The following is a 19370-nucleotide window of genomic DNA, read 5'->3' on the forward strand; positions in this document are numbered from 1 at the left end:
ATATAGGATTGCCCGAAGACCTGCAGCAGTGCAGGGAGATGATTTGGAGGTCACTCTGGTATGGATTTCCTCTACAACAGCATCTTCCAAATTTTTCCATGAGTGACCCAGCTTCTGCTCTTCCTGTGAGCACCCATGAACCCGTCTGGTCTATATGTGGGATCCACTCTCTGTCCTCTGTGAAACGCTGCAGGGTTTGGCACATCATTCCAGGAGCGCTGGGGGATTTCAGGCATAGAATGGTACAGCCATCATGTCCTGTTGGAGCATGTACTGAGAAATGTAAAGCATAAACCACACCACTGTCAAACTACTTCACATGAAATACTGAAATGCCTTTTCTGTTCTCCATCCTGCTGAGGATGGAAACCACAGGAGGGTAATAGGGAGAGCAGGATGAATGTATTAGCAGATATTGAAACCCCAGCCGTTTTGGGTCTGGACACATATTTTCAAACAGTAATTTGAACTCCAGGTTTACACATGGCTTGTAGCTTTATCAGGAGCTGCAGTGGGTGCAGGCATGTCCTGAGGATGGCCATGCCTGAGGATGGGCTGGGGGAATGTGCTTGTGGACCCACCAGCCTGTCCTGCCCTTCTCCACATCGGGTCCTCCATTTCTCTGGGAGCTGCCGACCCACAGAAACATGCATTTTCCCCTGATGACCTGGGAAGGAGATAAAAAAATCAAAAGCATCAGTGTTACATAGTTATTAGTCAGGTCAAGGGGTGATGTTTATTATGAAAGACTCTGTGAGAAGGGATTAACTATACACATTAAAAACCACCCAATACAAGGCATCTGGGAAAACAAGCTTCTTAACATGGAAAAGTACTGAGCTGTTTGTAAACATCCGCGAAGGGGCCATTGCCAGGGAGGGTGATTATATTTATCTGTGCCTGTCACGGGGCTCTGCCCGGGCTCTTTCCTGACTGTCTCAGGCACCAGGCCTCTGTCTTGGCTCTCTCCCTCGCAGAGGTGACACTCGTCCTCCCCTGCCCCTTGCCAGGGCTAAAACCTGATGCTGGTGGTGCCCTGGGCATGGCTCTGCTGCTCTGCTTTGCCTGAAGGCAGAGGATGGACGTGGGCAGCTGCCAGCAGCTTCCTGCATCTGCAGTGATAGCAGTACCAATCTGGTGATTTAAATTAATCTCATTAGTGCTCGTTTGCCTGTTAACTTGTCCGCAAACGGAGCGTGGTGGCTGGTACCCATCTCCCTGGGTCCCTGCGAGGAGGGGCTGGTCATGCTCCCCACCCTGGGGGCTGGAAGGAGGGAATGCTCACTCAGGTTCTCCCTGCCACAGATCCGAATCTGCAGCAGGGAATAAGACATGCCCGAAGGATGGATTTCTGCTTCTGTTAGTGGCACATTAGTGCGATCCTGCCCCCAGCTGTAGGGCTGCTGGGGATGTGAGCATGAGCCTCGCTGGTTTGACTGCAGTCATCAAGCCTCTCTCCTCTTCCTGACAGGGAACAGTTGTCAGTGTCTAAGGAGAGAATCTAAGAACAAGGCAAGTGTGTAATGATAGTCGCTGGTTCTATCTGCCAGCTCCCAGCCAGCAGCAGCCTGGGGACTCCCTCGGATGCTGCCTCTGAGTCACTGCCGTAGCTGCTGTGTTAGTCATTAGCTCCAGAGCTATTTGAGATCCAAAGCGCTCACCTGCACTGCTGGAATAGATTTTGGAGGGACAAAAGCGTGCTTTTTTTGTGCAGAACACCTGCCTGCCAGCCCTCCAGCTGTCCTTTCTCAGCTGAAGGGCCCTGTGCAGTCCCAGCTCTGCTGTGCAGGTGCTGCTCATCCCACCGGACATCCTCATTGCCCTTCTCCCTCTCGCCGGACCTTCGGGAGGCGAGGGGAGTGCAGCTGGAAGCAGGGCTCAGGATGAAGGGGAAACCACAAATTTATACAATTTACATTATTTTCTGCTTGCCTTGTTTAGATATTACTTCCGTGTTTTGAAAGGCGCCTTTTTATATCACTTTACAAGGATTTAACTCTTTTAACAAGCATTCTCATCGTTTCCCTTCTAAAAATTAATTCTTACTGCATTGGATCATGGTTTTTTTCCTCCTGCATTAGGTATATAATGATCCAGTGCAGTGTGAATTTAGTTCCTGGACTCTTCCATGCTTGGAGAAGAGCTTTAATGGATGTGGCCAAGCAAGACTGGACATGCTTTTATGGGGCTGGATGGGGAGAAAATCCATCTCTGTTGAAAGGTTTGACTCCAGTTTGGCTTTGTCAGTTTTCCCATGCCAGCGTGGGGATAACAGATTAAAACCATTGTCTTCTGAATGCTGAGATGTGCCAGACAAAAATGCTTCTTGTTCCTATTTTGAGTTCTGTTGTTCATTGAATCTTTAACATGCAGCATTTCGAGAGGAAACAAGACTAGATGAAGAGATAAGGAGGCTGGCTCCCAAATAGACAAGAGAGTTCAGGATTCCTTCCCCCCACAGGCAGATATTATCACTAGTTGCACACACACTCCTGGCATTGCCATGTTTCAGATCCTTGCTACCAAGTATCAATGCCCCTCTCATTTCTGAAAGGGCTGGGAAAATGTGATGTAATGGCGGGGATGTAGGACTGGGAGGTCCAGAGGGGAGTGGGGTGGGGCAGCCAGGGCTGCACCCACAGAGGTGCCTTCTCAAGCTGATATGAAGACAGTTTGTACAACCAAAAACTATTCCCAGGGCTCCTATTGTTCCCGTTGTTTTCTCTTTCTCTAAAAATCCTTGTGACTCATGAGCTATAACAAACAATTTTATGCTTGAAAGAGTGAAGGGCTCACAGAGCTGGCTGGAAGTGAGGAAGGAGCCCTGCAAAAGAGGCATCTGGAGTCTTCCCTGGTCCCAGTGTGGATAGTGGAAGGTGGTTATGGCTGGGGGATATGCAGGACACAGCTGCCAGGACTGCGTTCAGGGAGGGAAGAAAGAGTGTTGAGCCAAAACCTGAAGAAAACCTGTTATCTCAGTGTCAGAAGCACTCCCACACCCTGCCTGCAGTGACCTGCTGCTGCCCCTGCTTGGCAGCGATGCTCGGAGCAGCACTGCCTGTGCTTGCTGGGGAGGGATCATCACTGTAGGATCCCACATGGTGCTGTGGGTGCCAAGGGCATCACTCGGAGATCCCACGTGTCTGCTGTGGGTGTGAAGGACATCAGGGAAGGATTTCAGATCTCTTGGGTGATGCAGGGAGTGGATTCAAATGTGAGATCTCAGATGCAGGCTGTGGCCATCCCTTCTCACCTCTCCTGCCTGCCCTCACCCTAGTGAGCACTGTGATTTCTGCATGCACTTCATTTTGGGCTTCTCTTCTGTTACATTTTGTACCGCTGCTTTGCAGTGTGGAGCGCTCTGGAAAGAGCTCTTTTTGCTAAAACTTTTTAGGGATAGAGATGTTATTGCATATTAAAAAAATGGCATCCTATCCTGGGACTGGGAGGAGGGATGGAGCTTATTGCTCTGCCCCAAGAGCAGAAAAAGCTGCAAAGTCAGCTGGGTGCAGATGCAGGCGAAGATGTGTAACAGAATTCCCGGCAGCTCAGGAAGCCTGGTGTGCAGGGACCCTGCCTGCTGGAGCCCATCTGTGCTGGGCTGGGCTGCCTGCTCCCTCTGGAGCTGGTTTTCTGCCGGGCTGGTTTGCAGCAGGCGCCTGGAGCCGAGTGCCCGTGCCGGGGGTGCCGAGGCCGTGCCGCCTCGCTGGGTGCTCTCGGCTGCGCCGGATCCGGCACAGCAGTCCCTGGGCTGGCTGCTGCTTTAAGAGCTAATTAAACCCAGCGCTAGACGAGTGTTTCTTTTCATTTCGATTTAAAGCCCAAAACAGATCCGGCTCTTTGGCTCTCACCCAGGGCTGGTTTCGTACGAGTGGAAAGATGTTACCACAGGATCTGAGTTCGGTGTTTTCGGGTGGGTTATTTGGGGCAAAGGGGATAATTGGCAGGCTCAGACCTACAGTACAGTCCCTGGAAAAGTCAAGTCCTTGACAGAGCACATGGAGTGGGAGCTGAATGGCGGGGAGATTGCCGGCCACTTCATTAAGAGGGGTTTGTGAGTGAATCGCAGAGGCTGGAAATCGATGTGAGAATTGCATGGAAAGGTGCTGGAGAGGCTCTCAGAGGGGCTGGATGGTGACAGGAGAGAGGAGGAGTAGAATACTGGAAAGTGGCATGGCCTGGGAGTCCTTACCTGAGGGGTAGGAGCACTGTTCCTGCTGTCTCATGTCCATCATCTTTCATGTGTGCCTTGGCATCTCCCAGGGGTAGGTGTTTTTCTCTGAGGTTGTCCAGGTATTGGACAAATTGATGCTGGTCCATGGAAAACTCCCAGAGGTGCCTCACAGCTGTCCCATGGCACAGGGACAGGCTGCAGGACTGTGTCCAGTGGGAGAAGCAGTAGATCCTCACCAAGGTGGAGCAGCTGATGCACAAGGCACCAGGGCTTGAGGAGGAGCCAAATCCAACCCCTACCTTGCAGGTTTCTACCATACCCACAGGAGCATCCTTTCAATGCCAGACTGGATCCAAGCAAAGCATTAGGATGTGAAAATCAGACGATGTGTTACATTTAATTAGCTGAGGGTTTATTTTACTTTTGAGAAGTAAAATCAATACAGCTTTTGTTTCACAATAACAAATCACAGAAATAACAAAAATACTGATGTGTTGTTGGGGAACACCATGACTATGGTGTCTCAGTGACCTTTCATGTTACTGGACTGACAGGACTGGCTCTACTGGTGAGGCAGTCAGTCCAACACCACAAACTGGTGGGCTGAAAGGATGGGAAAGTAGTAGAGATGGGTATTCCAGGCTTGCCTGGCCTGTAAGATACAAGGGAGGTTTTCTTTCTATAAGAAGGTTTTCTCCACATGCCTTTCTTTGCCTAGGGTCTGGGGCTGCACAACCACACAGACACCTGGACTACATATCCACTTCTTTTGGAAATAGGAAGGCAAAAATATCTTGGGATTTTGAAATTTCATTGTTTTTTCCCCCATCTTTAAAGCTGACAGTAGCACAGGGAGAGGCTGCCCCTGGGCACTGGTATGATGCATCTCTGAGCATCACTAAACTTCCATGAGGTTCCTGAGCAAGCAGAGGTAATAAAGGAACGTCTTGGTTTGGTCTTTCCCATTGCTGGCAGATCGATAGACAATAACCCAGATGCCACTCTGGGCTGGAAGGGAAGGATGAAGCCTGGCCAGGGCTGTGGTGCTGGAGGGGGGAGCGGGCGCAGGACAGCAGACAATTTGTCAGCTCCCACGGCCGGGGAGAAACAGTAAACACTCCTATTGAGGGAAAATTGCTTGTTTTCTGGTACCCAACTTTCTCTTCATCGCCAGGTCCTTGGTTCATCAGTGCCCAATTTATCCTTTATTTGGTTTTCATAAATAATTCAGAAGAGTTTGAGTAGAATAATTGAGTCTTTTCCCAACCCTAATCCCAGACAATTCAAAACAAAAAGACATTTAGATTACAATTTGAGCGTATTAGCTGTTGGGAGATTTCCAGACAACTGATCTGCTTTCCTTTACAATTTCTGTGCTGTTCTATCATTTCTAAAGTGTTCTGCTTTGATAGTTAATAATTTGAGCATATCCAGTTCTTCATGAAAAGACAGAGGCGTCGCTGTGATAAAGTGCGGGTGCGCGTGCTGCTGTCGGATGGGTGAGCTTATCTGTTTTCCAAGAAGGACTAAATAAATGAAGTAGTGAGATTGCAAATCCAGCCTGCAATGCGCCTTATCTTCAGGGAAATAGATACAATCATGCTTATTTGGCTTAAAATTAAAACTAAGCTCCTATGCTGATGCGAGCTGAAAAGCCAGAAGGGATGAATTTGGAGAAGACTTAATGTAGGAAAACCCAAGCCTGGGATCTGCACCGTGCCAAGGGGAGAAATTACACCAAGGGATGGTCCCGTTGCAGTGCAGGCTTCTATGTCTTCCTCTTGATGAGTAGGAGGAGGGTGATGGGCCAGGATTTTGACATTGTGCCATGGGTGCCCAGCCCTGGGGTTACCCCAAAGGGACAGGGCCTGTCACCTCACTGCTGTCACCTGGTGCTGACCTAGCAGAAGAAAATGGGGATCCTTGCTTGGGTTAAGGCTCTGGAAAGGACACAGCTGCTGTGGGTGCCTGGGGAGACCTCAGGGCAGGGGAATGATGTAGCTGGACCCTCCCAATGGTTCATTGTCCTGGAAAGGGCAGTCCCATGTTCTCCACTGCTCTGGAGCTGGCTGCCAGATCTGTGCACTGAGGTGGGAGTAGGAGCATGCTGCCATCCTGCCCTGCACTGCCAGTACTGCCCTGAGCAGCTTCCTGGGGAAATTGGGTGTATTTGACTGCATGAAAGAGGGATGCAATGCTCCTGCACCCCACAGCATCAAGGGAGGTGTCCTCAGGAGGCAGCAGGTCGTTTAGAAAAGCTGTTGGGTGCCCTGCACCTTTGGAAACCATTCCTACTTGGCTTTTCCCGCAAATCCCAAGGGCATGTGTCTCCAAAACAGTATTTGCTGTAACAGTATTGTACTGTAGCCAGGGGAAGTTTAGATCGAATATAAGAATTTTTTTCACTGAAAGGGTGGTTAAGCACTGGCACAGGCTGCCTAGGGCACTGGTGGAATCACCATCCCTGGAGGGAATTAAAGGACATGTGGATGTGGCTCTTGGGGACATGGTTTAGTGCTGGGTTGACAGTTGGATTTGATGATCCTGTAGGGCTTTTCCACCCTTAACGATGCTGTGGTTCAGTGACTGTGGTGCTGATGGCTGCAGCAGAGGGGTGGCTCTGACCCCCATGGTGGCTCAGCACTGTGTGGTCCAGGGGGCACGGGGGAGCACCTCATCCACCAAAGCTGAGAGCTCTGAGGAGGGAGGGATTACTGAGGTTCACGTTATCCCCACTGGAGCAGGGCACTGAAAGTGGGTTACAGAGATGTTGTTGACCCAGGCTGTGACCTGTCAGTGTGGGGCTGTCAAGAACTGGGTGTATTTCTACCCTGTATTTTAGAAAGCACACTGCAGTGGGATTCCTATGCTTGTTTGGATACACAGACCCACATTGCTGGAAGGACTATGATATCTCACATATCCCTTCTCATGTTTGGTTAATGCTTGCCATCATACTACTTTAAAATTTCTCACACTGGCAATGTGTTAAAAGGTTACTGTGGTGTCTGTAACCATGTGTTTGTAGCACACAGAGACTTAAAGGACCCTGATTTTTCCCAAACTGAGCTGACTGTAATATATAGGCTTTTAATTATGTTTGTTGAAGGACATGCCAAGACTGTGTCTGACCAACTCAAATCAGGTTTACATAGATATCAAGAGTCAAAAATGTCTCCAAGCAGCTGCATCAGGAGGAAAGTACCAGTAAAATTCAGAGGTCCCAGCATAGCAAAGGTTGTTTATATATTGTATTTAACTCTAATTGGGTTAGCAGCTGAGGCTCTGAGGATTAAACAAACTGACCTAAATACTGGTCTCAATGGTCTTAGTTAATGTCTAGTTTCCTTCATCTCTGCCTATTTGGGTTCCCAAATACTCTCCGAAGTGTGTTATCTTTGTATCAAAAAATGTAAAACTGTATTGCATTATTTCTTGTGATTCTGACAAAGCAATTCTCATTTGGAGAATAGACTGTGAAAAGATGAAACAATATCTGAAGAAAACACCTCATCCATCCCAGTCTTGTGGAAGGAATGCAGAAGTAGCAGGGATGGAGCGAGATGGTGTCCAGGCAGGATTGCTGGCACTGGCAGTTATTATTCCAGCTAATAGCAGATGGTAGAGAGGAGAAATCATCCATTTTCATTTACAATTTATTTTTGTGCTGCAAGAGGCAGGATTGCTCGAGTCATTGCTGTCAGGCAGCCCTCTGGAAGGAAAACCTTATTTACCGTGAGGGATATTTTTAGAATGAGTTTTTCATCCTTGTATATTGGGAGAAGATGCTGCAGGGCCAGGAGTGAGATGGAGAATGAGCCCATTCACTCACTGACTGAGGGACTGGAAGATTTTCCTTGAGGAGGGGACCACTGTTCATCTCACAAGGGGTTTGTTGAGTCAGGAAAAATCTCTGTGTGTTGTGGATGTGTAAGCAGCACCTAGATCCCCTTTTAGATGGATATTTGCTACTTCCAGCTTTTGTCTGTCCTTGTTTGGGATGAGGAGGTGGTGTGATGGGGACATGAAGGTGCTTGGGGCAGTGAGGTGACATGAAGGAACACAAAGGTCCTCAGGGTCATGAGGTGATGTGATGAGGACATGAAGATGCTTGGGGCAGCGAGGTGGCTCTGTGTTTCCCACAGCTTCATTCATGTAAGAGCATAATTTTTCCCAGGAAGATTGAATGTGGAGAAGCCCAGTTGCTGTACATCCATTGGCATTTGGGGTAGATCTGTGTGGCTTTGCTGAAACCATTAATCCCCTAAGATAAAGCAGCCTTTTTCTTCAGTTTAATACTAATTTTTGGTCTGCATCTTATCCAAGCCCTCGTCCCTGTGGCTGGATTTCCTGACTGCCCAGTATGGGGGACCTTGGAGGGGTTGCAGCTGCAGGGCTTTGGCTCTTGGCACTGCCTGGCTGGAGGGGAGTCCCTGCCTGTTGCTGTGTCCTCCTGCCCAAACCTCACCCCACAGGGACCTGAAGTGACACCCTGAAGCCACACCACTCGTGATGCAGACACCTGCTGTGCTGTCCCTCCCCGGGACAGCCTCTGCCAGACCCCTGCACTCAGGATGGGTTTTTTCTGGTGCAGGTTTTCCGCACGGACCTGATCACAGCCATGAAGATCCCTGACTCCTTCCAGCTGAGCCCTGACGAGTACTATGTTCTGGCTGATCCTTGGAGGCAGGAGTGGGAGAAGGGTGTCCAGGTGCCAGCAAGTGCCGAGGCCATCCCTGAGCCTGTGGTCAGGTAAGTGAGCTGGGTCCCTTCCATCTGCTTCTGTCCACGGGGTCCCCTCTGCCTGGTCCTCTGTGGGGTCCCCTCTGCCTTGGTGGATGCACAACACCTTGGAGAGCACATAAAGGTGATGCTTAGGATCCTGTGCTTGCACAGGGATGCACAGGGACCTCCCACTGCACCCTGAAAAGTCCCTCTCATGTGTGTGGCTTTTTTTGGGCAGTGGCCAGCTGGGCCAGCTCCTTGTTTGCTCTCGGAAAGGAAATTTTAAAAAAGATCTGATGAAATCGAAGGGAGGATAAAAAAATAGCAAGAGAAAACCACGCAGAATGCCAACCTCTGCCTGGCTGCTTGATGCATCTCTGTCTAGGAGCACGTGGCTGTACTCTGGTATTTCACGGTAGGGGAGCAGGAGTTGGCCCTTAAATTAAAAACTTCCCTCTTTACCATGTTTGTGCGGATTGGAAACGTGCTGGGCATGCTGAGATTCAGGGCTTGGGAAAAGGAGCTCAGCAAACAGAGAATCATCTCCCAGACCTTGCAGAGACAGCGTCTGTCAGCGGAGATCGGGGGCTCATTAGCTATTTTAAAATAGGGAACTGAGTTTTAAAATAGACACTTAAACAGCTGCTCAGGCAAGAAGGAAACATGGGGGAGCTGCTACTCCCTTGACGTGTGCGGGGGATTATCCCAGGGCAGTGGCCAAAGCTGTGGGGGAAAGGCTCATGCTGGCAGTGGGGAGAACCAGACAGGCTGGGAAGGAACCCCAGAACTTGCAGGGATCGGATCTGAAAACTTGCAGGGTCAGACCCCAAACTCCCTACGGGGTTTGCAGGAGCTTTACGTCTCTGGTGTGTTCCCTCTGTGATGTGTGACCCCAGCGTGCCTCCTGCAGAAAGGCTGCTGAAGCATCGTGCCAGGGTGATGCTGGCGCTGCTCATGGCAGCAGGGTGGCTGCAGGGGGATGTGTTTTGCCGAGGGATTTGGGCATGGAGCAGAGGCCGGTGGAGGCTCCGCTTGTCCCACAGCAACAGCAGCTGCCGCTGCAGCTGCCGACCCCGCTTCTGAAATAAACTTTTGTGTACGCTCCCCTTCCTCCCCCGGGGAAAACAGAGAAAGAAATGAAACTTTAATGAGTCTGAACACATCAAAAGGGAAGTTGTAAAGGGGGCTGTTGAGTTGATTTAATCCTTGGGAAAAAAAAAAGTAACCAAAAAAAAGAAAACAAAAAAAAAAAAAGAGAAGGAGAAAAAAAAAAGCCTGTGTGTGAAATATCTTTTTTTAGTTGTCTTTGATAGCTAACCGCAGTCTGGCCTCGCCAGTGCTCTGCTTCCCAGCTGAGGACTCGGGCCGGGCTATTTCCAGCCAAAAAGTGGTAGCTTGGCACTGCCTAGGCTGGCAGTGCCCATGTGGAGCCAGCAGTGCTGCTTCCCAGCAGTGGGGTTTGGCATCCTAGACCTCACAGCCAGGGGCTTCTGAGGTGTGGGACAGGCTGCAAATGTGCCCCTCTGCTTGTCTCCAAGCCCTTGGATGTGGGGGTCCTGGAGCAGCTCTGCTGGTGCTGCATGTTCCCATACCTGGATATTCCCAGAGTGATGCCTGGCGTGGGTAATTCCCTCCCAGGTCCCCATCCCACTCTGTCCTGCTCTGGCGCCCCTGTCACCACAGTGATGTGCCCTTGGTTTTTGGAGGGGACATCCTGGTGCTGCCCACCCATCTTGGGTGTGAGAAGTTCTTCCCTGTGAGAGTGCTGAGGCCCTGGCACAGGTTGCCCAGAGAAGCTGTGGCTGCCCCATTCCTGGAATTGTCCAAAGCCAGGCTGGATGGGACTTGGAGCAACCTGGGATAGTGGAAGGTGTTCCTGCTTATGGCAGGGAGTTGGAATGAGATGACCTTTAAGGTCCTTTTCAACCCATACCATTCTGTAATTCTGAATTCTAACCCATTCTCTATGACCTCTTAAAGATACTCATTGCTGGCTCTGTCACTCCCATCTAGTCCCTCACGGATTTCTGCAGACCCTCTAATTTGTGCCATGCCCTGCTCATCCCAGGCTGCTCCTGGGCTACTTGGAGGTTGTGCTGCTTGCCCACAGCTTCAGTTTCCTCTTGTTTCTCCTCTTGTTGCTCTGTATATCTTGCACTGTGTCTCAACTACCTGAACCATCTCTCTTTGCTGGCAGGACAGCAAGCATGGCCTGAAGGGCTTTGTCCTCTGATAGATGCCTGCTTGGGATATTTTGCGTTCCCCAGTGTGATGGGAGTGGAATGAAGAGCTCATTTTACAGCAGTGTTAATGGTTGCACCTGGTTTGTAGCTATGATGCACGTCCCAGGGGGACAGGCAGTGACACTGCCAGATTTTTTTTTTAATCAGGACAGCATCTTTCCACATGCACACCAGAAGGCATAGCAGAGATGGTTGTGCTTCTGCTGAGCAGCTCTCTCTCCCAAAGCATCCCTGTCCTCAAGGTTTTTCCCCTTGGGCTGCTGATGTGAGAATGGGAGGTGGAGAGGGCAGCATTGGAGGTGGAAAGGGCAGCATTGGAGGTGGAAAGGGCAGTGTTGGACTGCCAGGCACAGTGCAGACTGCAGTCATTTTGCTATCTCCAGGGTTAGACAACTCCCTCTTGCATCTTGCCCTGTTCTGGAGAAATGTCAAGTGTTTTTTCACAAAAGATGACTCTATTTCATCTGCCTTAGGAGAGCAGCCTTAAAAGGCCTTACAACTCCATTTACCTCCCTTGTTTAATTGCTGTAATTCACCACAGTCTCCAGCCCAGGAGCAGGTACCTTTCTTATCCTTTTGCCCCCACCATGTGGCTGCTGCCCCATGGCTTCTGCATTGCTTTCCTCCTTTGCTTCCAAACTTCCCTTTTTCCCTATTCTAACAAAGAATTTCATCTAAAGTGAACATCCTCTCTGTGTCGGATATGGACAATCCAAATTCCTTTAATCTGCTGAAAAAAAATCCCAGCATTGATGTTTTTTGTAGACTGGAAATGTGGAGCCCAGCAGCTGATGCTCTTCCTTGCTGTCAGCGCTCTGCTTTCCCCCATCTCAGAGGTGTAACAGAGCATCCTGCCCTTAGGGAGGGATGCCTGTGCTAATCCACTCCTGATGTTGTCACTTCTGACAGCCACTTCCATGTGAAATTCCTAGAGGGAGGTGGGGGGGGCTGGGGAGAAGCCACTAGAGCCCCGGGAGTTGGCGAGCAGACAAGCACTGCCTGCAAAATAATACCCAAGCCCCTCGTGCTGCTGCCCAGGGGTTGTTTCCTGGGCTGAGCCATCAGCAGATTGTGCCATGGAGTGTGCAGGAGTCGCTTCCCTCTCCAGAGATGGATCTCGTCCTCTGAAGGTGCCATGCACGCAGCTGCTGCTGCTCTTTTCATCTCCCGCCCGGCTGCTTGGAAACCGGTGCTCCCTGTCCGCGCCCTGCCTCTAGGTTTTGTGCCTCCAAAGCTGAAAATTAGATTTTTAAAACATTTTGTTTTACTGGAGCTCTGAAATGTCAAAAGCTGGGGGTGAGGCAGAAGGCAAGAGCTGTATTTTAAGGAATGCTTTCCTCAGAAAGCAGCTGTCTCAAAATGCCTTCACTAAGAGCCACCTTAAACTCTAGGGTCCTTTCTAGGTTAGCACAAATCGCAGTGCAGTTGTGAGGAAAGCAAGTGGGGGAAGAGGTGCAGCATATCTTGGCTTGGTGTCCTGGGAGGATGCTGCTTTTAGCCACCTGGATTCCAGGGTCATCAGAGGCAGCACAGGAGATCAGCTGTTTCCTCTCCATGATCATTTCTGGCTCATGGCTACTCAGAGAGGTTTTATTTTGTATGGTGAGATGCCTGAGAATTGCCTGAAGCTTGCAGGGCTCCTGTGTGATGATAAAAGCCACTTCCAGGTGGATGGGAACAGAGGAATGAGTAGTCAGGGCTACTTTCCCTCCCAGCAGGCAGGCTGGCATCCCCTGCCCATGTGTCTCCTGCTCACCCACCTGCGATGGGTGGTGGTGGCACTACATCCCAGTGGCACAGTACATTCCACCTCTGCTAGAGCCCATAGCCAGAGGATCTGGACTGGCTTTCCTGAACCAGAGCTGAGCCTTACAGCCCCTGTGTGAGCTCTGCAGGTATTTTACAGTTGTGTAAATGGAGACACAGAGATTTCCACCATGAGTAGAGCCAGGTACAAGGTCCCAGTCTGGTGTGGGGTGCAGGTGGGTGTTGGATGCAAAGTTAGCTCATTGCAGCACAGCTTGAGTTTAAGGATTAAACAAGACGAAGTAAGGGTAAGAGTTAGCAGTTTGGGAGCATCAGGGCTTTGGGTGCCACTCCTGGAGATGTTTCAGATGAGCTTTGTATTCCCAGAGTCACACCATAATAAATCCCAAAGGATGTGGGCTTTGCTGGTTTACTGTGGGTGCTTGTAGAAGGCTGTGAAGCCATTTTTGGACAGTGGATGTGCCAGGACCTGACCTGGGCTTGTCCCTTCCCACTGGTGCCAATGCTGGCAGGGTGTTGAGCTTGCACAGCAGAGCATCACTTCATAAAGCAGCAGCACCTATGTGGGATTTTATGCACCTGTGCAGGTTTTATTTCCTCCTTTATTTAATGATTTAATGTTCTTGGCATGTGGCTCCTTCCCCAGGCTGACAGGGATGCAAGCAGGATCTCGAGGTGGCTCTTGGATCTCGCATTAAGCCACATTAGTATGTGCTGTAGATTCTGTTTCCTGTGAATTTGCACACAGCGGGAGGACGAGCAGGAAGGCTGCTTCTTGCTGGCAGGCTTCCCAGATATTCTTGGCATTGCAGATCTATACTTGCATCGTTGCTGTGGCCCTGTTTTAACAGAAAACAGAAAGTGCTGTGGCAACAGGAAGGCACAACCTCGGCGAGTACCAGCTCGGTGATGGTGGTGGCACCAGCGCAAACGCCGTCTGCCACGTCGGCACGGTGGCTGTGTCCCTGTCCTGTCCTTCCCCCTCTGTCCCCTCTGCCCTTCTCTAATGGCCACATGCATGGGTCAAGCAGCTCCTCGCTGTGCTCGTGGGAACATGTCCAGCTGGATCGTGATGGTGTTGGGCTGCCTGGTCAGTGTTCATCTCCTTTGAGCTGTGTAGTTCTTTACTGGACTCCCATGAGGAGTTGTCCCCACATCTCCAGGAGCTCCAGCAGCTCTTTCCAAGAGTGTGTAGTTGCTGGCAGGTCATGGTTTTGCCATACCAGTGTCAGTGGAAGACGAGGCATGCGGAGCAGGTCTGCTCGTGGGAAGCAGTGCTGGAGATGAGTGTACTGAGGTGGGGCAAAGAATGAGCTGGTGCAGCACCAGGAGTGCTGTGGGACTGGGACACATCCCTGCCCCATCTTGCAGTGAGCAGACACCTCAGGTCATCCCTGCAGGGCTCGGTGCTGCATCCAGAACACCCAGCGCTGTGAGGAAGCCATTCCAGCAAAGGGAGAAAATCCCTCCAGTAGCAGTCACTGCAGCAGTGTGGAGCATGGTAGCCCCAGGAGCTGTGGCCAGGCTGGCCTGGCAGCAGGGTGGCATGATGCAGATGTCCCAGCTATGCCTGGACGTCACCTCTCCCTGTCCCTCGGGAGCGCTGGCCGGCAGCCAGGCTGTATCCTTGCAGCTCCCAGCCCGGGGAGGGCTGCGTTCTCAGCATGTACTCGATGAACCAGCACACTTTGTTCTCAAGTGGTGAGATTGGACTTCCTTTCCTCGGTCGGCAACGCAGGCTGGCTGTTGACTCATCAGCAGCTTCCCTTGGGCTTTGCTGCAGAAGGGGCAGGCAGGATTCTGCAGCAGTTTGAGTAGCTTTTGGAGCAGAGCTTTTTTTTTTTAACATAATCCTTTTTTTTTTTTTCCCTTTTTTTTTTTTTCCTTCCCTCCAGCTCATCATGAAAAATGTGTGAGTTTAGAGCTTGCAGATGGCATGCTGGCGATTTTACAAAGGGCTATTTCTTGGGTTGGTTATCCCCGTTCTGTGGCTGCCTGCCCTTAAATATGCCTGGGTTCTGGTATGCTCCAGAAAGACCTGTACACTTGCCTCAGAGACTGTGCTCTGATCAAAAGAAATGAAAATCCCAACTGCCCTAGACCTAGGTGTTTTGATCACAAGCCCTGAGATGTGTGTAGGGAGATGAAAGCTCCCTGCCTGCCCATTCCTGGGGACCCCACAGTGACAAGTGGCCGTGGTCAGGATGGGCTAGCCAGAGGCACTTATCCAGGACAGCAAAATAACCCCAGTTAGTAACATCAGCGAGTGCCCTCTGCAGCTCTGCCACTGGGAAAGGGAGATCAGTCAGATCTGCCCAAGCAACTCTTGTCCCTGCAGGCAGTGGGGAGGGATGGGCTGTGCACAGGGTGGTTTGTCCTGCTGGTGTTTCAGATACCTGTTTTAGGATGGGATGAATCACACCCAGGGCAGCAGTGGCTCAGGGGGCCTGGGCCATGCAGAAGGTGGTACTGGTGCTGCAGAAGGTGATACTGGTGCTGTAGAAGGTGGTACTGGTGCTGCAGAAGGTGGTACTGGTGCTGTAGAAGGTGGTACTGGTGCTGCAGAAGGTGGTACTGGTGCTGTAGAAGGTGGTACTGGTGCTGTAGAAGGTGGTACTGGTGCCGCAGAAGGTTGTTGGCTCGTGCCCAGTGCCTGCAAGTGCTTTGCAAAGGAGTAAGTGTGATTTACTCTGCCTGTTACTTGTCATCATTTCTGGTTTACTCTCTGCTTGACAAGTTCTTGTGTGGGCTTTCAGCAAGTCCTCACCTTTATTAGTTTGCTATGGGAAATGTGTTAATCCAGCCTGTTCTTACCTCATTCTGAGCCACTTGGACTTTTATTTTGAATGTTTGCTAATCCTCCCAGTGGATGCCTGTGGTTTATACTGGATTGAGCACACAGAAAGTCAAGTGTACTTCAGCAGCAAATGTATAGAACGAGTGAGCTTGATTTCCTGCTGCTCTCTAACAAGGTTTACAGCTCTTGGGACCAACTCTGGTTTGGTACAGCCTTGGGAGCCTCCACATCTCACTCCATTGCCTCTGCTCCCCATCCAGAACCACGGATTTAGTGTGTAGCCAGCAAACCCCAGCAGCTCTGATTGCTGGGCTTGCAACCGCAGCACTAATGAAATCGCCTCTTAGTGATTTAGTGCACCTTGGGTCCCCTTTGAACAATGCAAGGAACTATTACTTTTAAGTGCTCTCCAGAGTGATGGGAGGAGCGGGATAGCCCAGCAGCAGGAATAGCTGCTCTGTTCATGGTGCTGCTGTGGATAATCCTGTTGAATTTAGATGAAGTATTGCTGGAAAGTGAGCTTCACTGTGTTCCCAGGACCTTAGGGAAGTAGAGGAGAGCTGGTAGGTGGGTTTTCTCAGTGCACTTGAAGAAGATCTGGAAAATCTGGTCTGGTTGAAGGTGTCCCTGCTCATGCTCATGGGGCTTGTATTAGGTGACCTTTAAAAGGTCCCTTCAAAGTCAAACCATTCTGGGGTTTCTTGAAGTGCACCCAAGCCAGCTTAGCTGCACATGGATGGTGGAAGAGGCAGATGGATCCCTCCTGGTTTTCTGGGATGGGCTGTGCACTCCTTCCACTGACTCAGCGTCTAAACCATTCTCCTGTGTGTCAGGGTTCAGTGTTAGTTCAGTGATCCAAAACACATTAAAAGAGTCTGGATGCTGCCTTTTCAAATTCCTCAAAGCTTTGCTTTTACTGGGCTGGGTTTCCTTAAGGAGACTTGTGCAATGACATCGTGCTGCTGGATGGGAATTGCCATCTTTGTGCCCTTGTGTCTGTTTTGAGCTTTCCCGTGCTCAGCTCTGTGAGTAACAGTGTCAGGGGGATTTGTCCAGTTCCTGATCTGCCATGGCTCATGCTCAGACCGTGGCAGGTGCAGAGCTCCACCGTTGCTCATGTCTTCTGTTACTGGTCTCCGTTAGTAGGTGGATACAAAGGCAAGTGGAGCTGTTTGCATTACTGAAGTAATTGTGGAAACATTATCTGGCTGGGATAATTAATTCCAGATGCTTAAATGTTAGTAGCTTGGCTTAAGTTACATAAAGAAGCAACTTTTTTTTTTTGTCTTTTTATACTCAGAATACACTGCTCAAGTGTCCATGGCTTCCCTAGTAGAAATTCCACGATATATATTGCTTAAATGGCAACGAGTAGAATGTTGGCAGCCTGCAGGCTGGGTTTGGAGAAGGTTGCTGTGTGACATGGGTCTATGAAGGGCCACCAGGTAGGTCAGTGATGCTCTGGGAGAAGGAGGAGAGCAGCACCTGTGGGTGCTGGGGCTGGCTCTGCCCTGCTTGCCCACAGGGAGAAGGTGCTGTGTGAGCGTTTTCTGTAGCTGCCCTGGAAGTGGAGACTGCTGGGTTTCGCTGGGTTTCAGAGCCAGAAGAGCAGCACAGGGCAAGTCCCCTCCTGCTGCCTTCAACACTGCTGTTGGAGCTGAATGGAGAAAAGGGGGAAAGGAATATGGAGAAGATCCTTGCACAGCATCAGAAATTATGTGTGTATTTTGCTCTCAGCCCAGACACTGCTTTTGTCTAGTCAACCAGAAAAACATCTGTGTTTTGTTGTTCCAACCAGCCCACCAGCAAACCACTGCCCAGCCGTTGCTGTGTCCCTGCAGCCGTGGTTTTCCTCTCACAGAAGTTGTGGAGATGAACCCAGCTGTGCCATGGTGCTCTCCTCCGCCTTGGGAGAGCAGACTCTGCTCTGCACCTGAATGCCTCTGTACCAGGTCCCTAGTCCCATTTACATCAAAATTGTTCTCTGGGCACTGAATCAGAGTTGCAACTTAAATAATTCATTTGTTGAGCTAAGGCTCAGTGAGATTTAGGCTGGAATATAAACGTGGGAAAGACAAGGACATCAACACCGGTCTTTCTCTAGTCTGCTGGGTATCAGGCTTTTTATGTGGTGATAAACAGCTCAGAAATGGAATTGGAAAAGCTGTCTGGGTTTCACAAGATGGCTGTTTAGTGCTTCCTGTTCACTTGTTTTCCTCTTTTTATCACATCAAAGAAGAGTGAATCACTCTCTCCTTAGAGAATTGTGCTATTCCAGAGGCCTGGAAGGACCCACTATGGTTACAGACTATTACTGGAGGAGATTTCAGATGGGGAGGGAACAACAGAACATTTTTCTTACTGCACCTGTTAATTGTAATTGGGAGCTTCAGCTGCATTTCTGTAAAACTTCCAGAACCTGCCTATGTAAATCCTAAACTGCCAGCAGCTCGGGAGGGGTCACCCTACCCCATCCTTAAGATTCTGCACAGAAATGGGATTGTCACAGGGCGATTTCCAAGCCCAAAGAGAGAGCCCTTGGATGGTCCTGGAGCCAAGAGGAGTTTCCCAGCTGAGCTGTGGCAGCAGCTGTGGGTGCCGAGGCTGTGCCCTGCAGGGCTGTGCTGTGCTGGTCACGGATCAGACGCTCCCGATGGCTGGGGATGCTTTAAAAGCTGATAATGACAATTTCTAACATTCACTGGATAGCGCCGAGTGTCGGAATTCAGCTGGGAAAGACAGCGGCGGCAGCTACAGGAGCAGTGGGTGTAGCTGCACCACGCTGTCCTGGGCTGGTCCCTGCCTGGCAGAGGACAGCAGGGTCCCTGAGACACGCTGGGGTCCCTGACGCATCCTGTGGTCCCTGACGCATCTCCAGCGCAGGAGGGATGGATGGGGAGGCAGCCTGCACAGCCACCCAGGCATTACGTCACCTGGAGCTGCACTCACTGGCTGCTGGTACCCGGAGGGCAGGACGCTGCTGCAAGCAGCATTAACCCCTTCCTGAGCGTCCTCAGTGTCACTTGGGTAGCACAAAGGGACCTTCACAGGACTCAGCATCGGCCACCGATGTCTGTGCAGTCAGAGGGGGCATTTGGGCATGGCTGCTCCTGTCACCAGAGCTTGGTGAATCCTCCTGGGGCCAAATTCAGCTGCTTTGTTCTCCCTGAACAGCAGCAAAAGCCGAGTGGAGCTTCGTGGCTAAACCACACGTTTGACTGCCTGTGTAGGTTTTTGGGACAAGCACTTAAAGAAAGGTTTAGGTTATAGCAAAGGGCAGTGCCAGCACAGCCACCCGCTGTGCCCACCAACATCAGTGAGGACACATTGCACGGTGGCACCAGGCTGCTTGCTCAGGCACGGATGTACACGGGAAGGACTTATGTTAAGTTCCCTCCATCAACTTTTTTCGCTAGGAATGTGCTTGTTACAGCCCCTGCCATGAGGATAGCCTACAAATGGTGCAGAGTGGGTGGCAGAGCAGGCTGTCAGCCACCTCAAGTTCCCCTTCCTGGACCCACAGGCTCCCCTTTCCGTGGCTGCTCTGTTGATGTATGTATGATGAATTTTCATGGATTTTCAGAGGCTGTTGCCAAATCTTGAGGGGCTTTTGGCTCCAGCAGCCAATAGGGAAATACTGCAAATCCTTTATTTTCTGCACAAA

At 50.5% G+C, this 19370-nt stretch overlaps 1 protein-coding gene across 3 annotated transcripts in view; it reads left to right on the forward strand.

Annotated features, from left to right (window-relative positions):
* The window catches only part of JADE2 (jade family PHD finger 2), a 77933-nt gene that overhangs the window by 11728 nt on the left and 46835 nt on the right, over positions 1–19370 (forward strand). For all 3 annotated transcript variants that reach the window (XM_085073549.1, XM_085073548.1, XM_085073547.1), the window contains one exon: positions 8769–8926. In XM_085073549.1, coding sequence (XP_084929675.1) covers positions 8769–8926 — 158 coding nt within the window. The remainder of the gene's footprint in view (positions 1–8768; positions 8927–19370) is intronic.

The sequence above is a fragment of the Lichenostomus cassidix genome, chromosome 13 (genome assembly GCF_008360975.1).
Source record: "Lichenostomus cassidix isolate B80296 chromosome 13, HeHo_3.0, whole genome shotgun sequence".
NCBI classification, from domain to species: domain Eukaryota; kingdom Metazoa; phylum Chordata; class Aves; order Passeriformes; family Meliphagidae; genus Lichenostomus; species Lichenostomus cassidix.